The 1,494-nt window shown below is 54.4% G+C and overlaps 1 protein-coding gene across 1 annotated transcript; it reads right to left on the reverse strand.

Annotated features, from left to right (window-relative positions):
* Nucleotides 1–295: 295 nt before the first annotated feature.
* On the reverse strand, nucleotides 296–1,147 carry PHYSODRAFT_478451 (hypothetical protein; the record flags this gene model as incomplete). The annotated part of the gene is made up of 1 exon (XM_009520368.1): nucleotides 296–1,147. One exon carries the CDS (start codon nucleotides 1,145–1,147, stop codon nucleotides 296–298), a length of 852 nt encoding a protein of 283 aa, XP_009518663.1.
* Between the last annotated feature and the right edge of the window lie 347 nt (nucleotides 1,148–1,494).

Genomic DNA, 1,494 nt, shown 5'->3' on the forward strand with positions numbered 1-1,494 from the left:
CCGCACTGGGCATGGCGTAAGATAAGCAATCCTGGGCGCCCCATGCTTTGAGGAGGGAGCGTAGTTCCGCGGAATCATGAGCGGCTATCTCGGCCGGATACGAGCGATCTAGGTCAGCGATTAACGTGCAGTTGAAGTCGCCCCCAAAGATGACTCTGCCATGATCTGGAAGTGCCAACTGGCGCAATTCACGAAAAAGGTTTTCGCGTTGTACACGATCAATTGGCGCGTAGATATTCACTACCACGAAGTCTTTGCCATCCATTGATCCGGTAACCGCGACAAAGTATGGCGACTAGTTGTTGCTCCACAAAGGTTGGGCGTTGGCAAAAGCCCCATACGGATTAATCAGAATGCCCACTCCACCTCTACGATCATCAGCGGCACCCCAATAAGAGAGCGTCGGGCAATCCCGGATAATAGCAGCATTAACATGGCCGGGGCGAGCGAGCACTTCACCATCCTGAAGGAGCTCTCCCCGGTCCGCGTTTCGCTGCTGTACGCCAGCAATCCAGCCAAAGGAAGCGTCCAGCGTATCCGCATAATCCGAATTACCTTCGACATTCCACATCGTGAGAAGCTCTCCATGTTGAACACCATTGAAGCGCATCTCATTCCGCCGCAAAACCAGCATGGCGGGTATGGTGTACAGCTCCCAGCACTCACACAGATAATCACGAGCAACCATGTCTGGTAGGGCTTCCACATATCCAGACTCATGCACTGAGCCGTCCGGTATTCGATAGTCCTTGTACATGTATTTTTGCACATGCGCATCACCGTGCTGATTGACACCCAACACGATGAGCGGTTCGCGCATGTACTGTACCATCGCGCGAAGCTCGTGTGGCCCTGCCCAGAAGCTGGCGGGTACCTCCGTCGTAACAGAGCGTTGTCGTTCCTGAGCATAGTGTGCGAAGAGGCTCGCCGTGGCGCTCGCAATCCCGTCTCCGGCCTTCCTGTCCAGGTACAATCGCTGCAGTTCTGTGATTGGGTTCACAAGCCCAAGCTCAACATCACGCCGTAGATTGGTCAACATGATGGAGTAGATGACGCGCTTGATCTTGTTGGCTCCTCGAGTGACTTTTGCCGTGCGCGGTAGTTTCGACCCGTCAAAACTGCTGGTGGTGGCGTGAAAAGCTAACATACCACATTGACCAGTACGGGGAACATCAACGGGTTGGCCTTTGAAACTCTTCAACCATAGCATAAGTTGAATGGGGAGATCTTGATCGCCGTCTGCTGTTCCTGCGTGCGAAGCACCCATTGTAAATTCCTCGTCGCTAGTGGGGCTGGGAGGCATACGCGCGTCAACCGTAATAGCAACACGCGCTGTGTGGGCAATATGATGCTGCTGACTAGTGGTAAGGGGTGCGATGAAGACGTCCAACGTACTCAGCACCAACTCACCCGTACCAGCCGTCATTGGCGCTAACGGTGCTGGTTCCTCCCCCTGTTGTAGCGCTGACTCGCTCTTCAGCCTCTTTGCGCGAA

Source organism: Phytophthora sojae (genome assembly GCF_000149755.1).
Source record: "Phytophthora sojae unplaced genomic scaffold PHYSOscaffold_2, whole genome shotgun sequence".
NCBI classification, from domain to species: domain Eukaryota; phylum Oomycota; class Peronosporomycetes; order Peronosporales; family Peronosporaceae; genus Phytophthora; species Phytophthora sojae.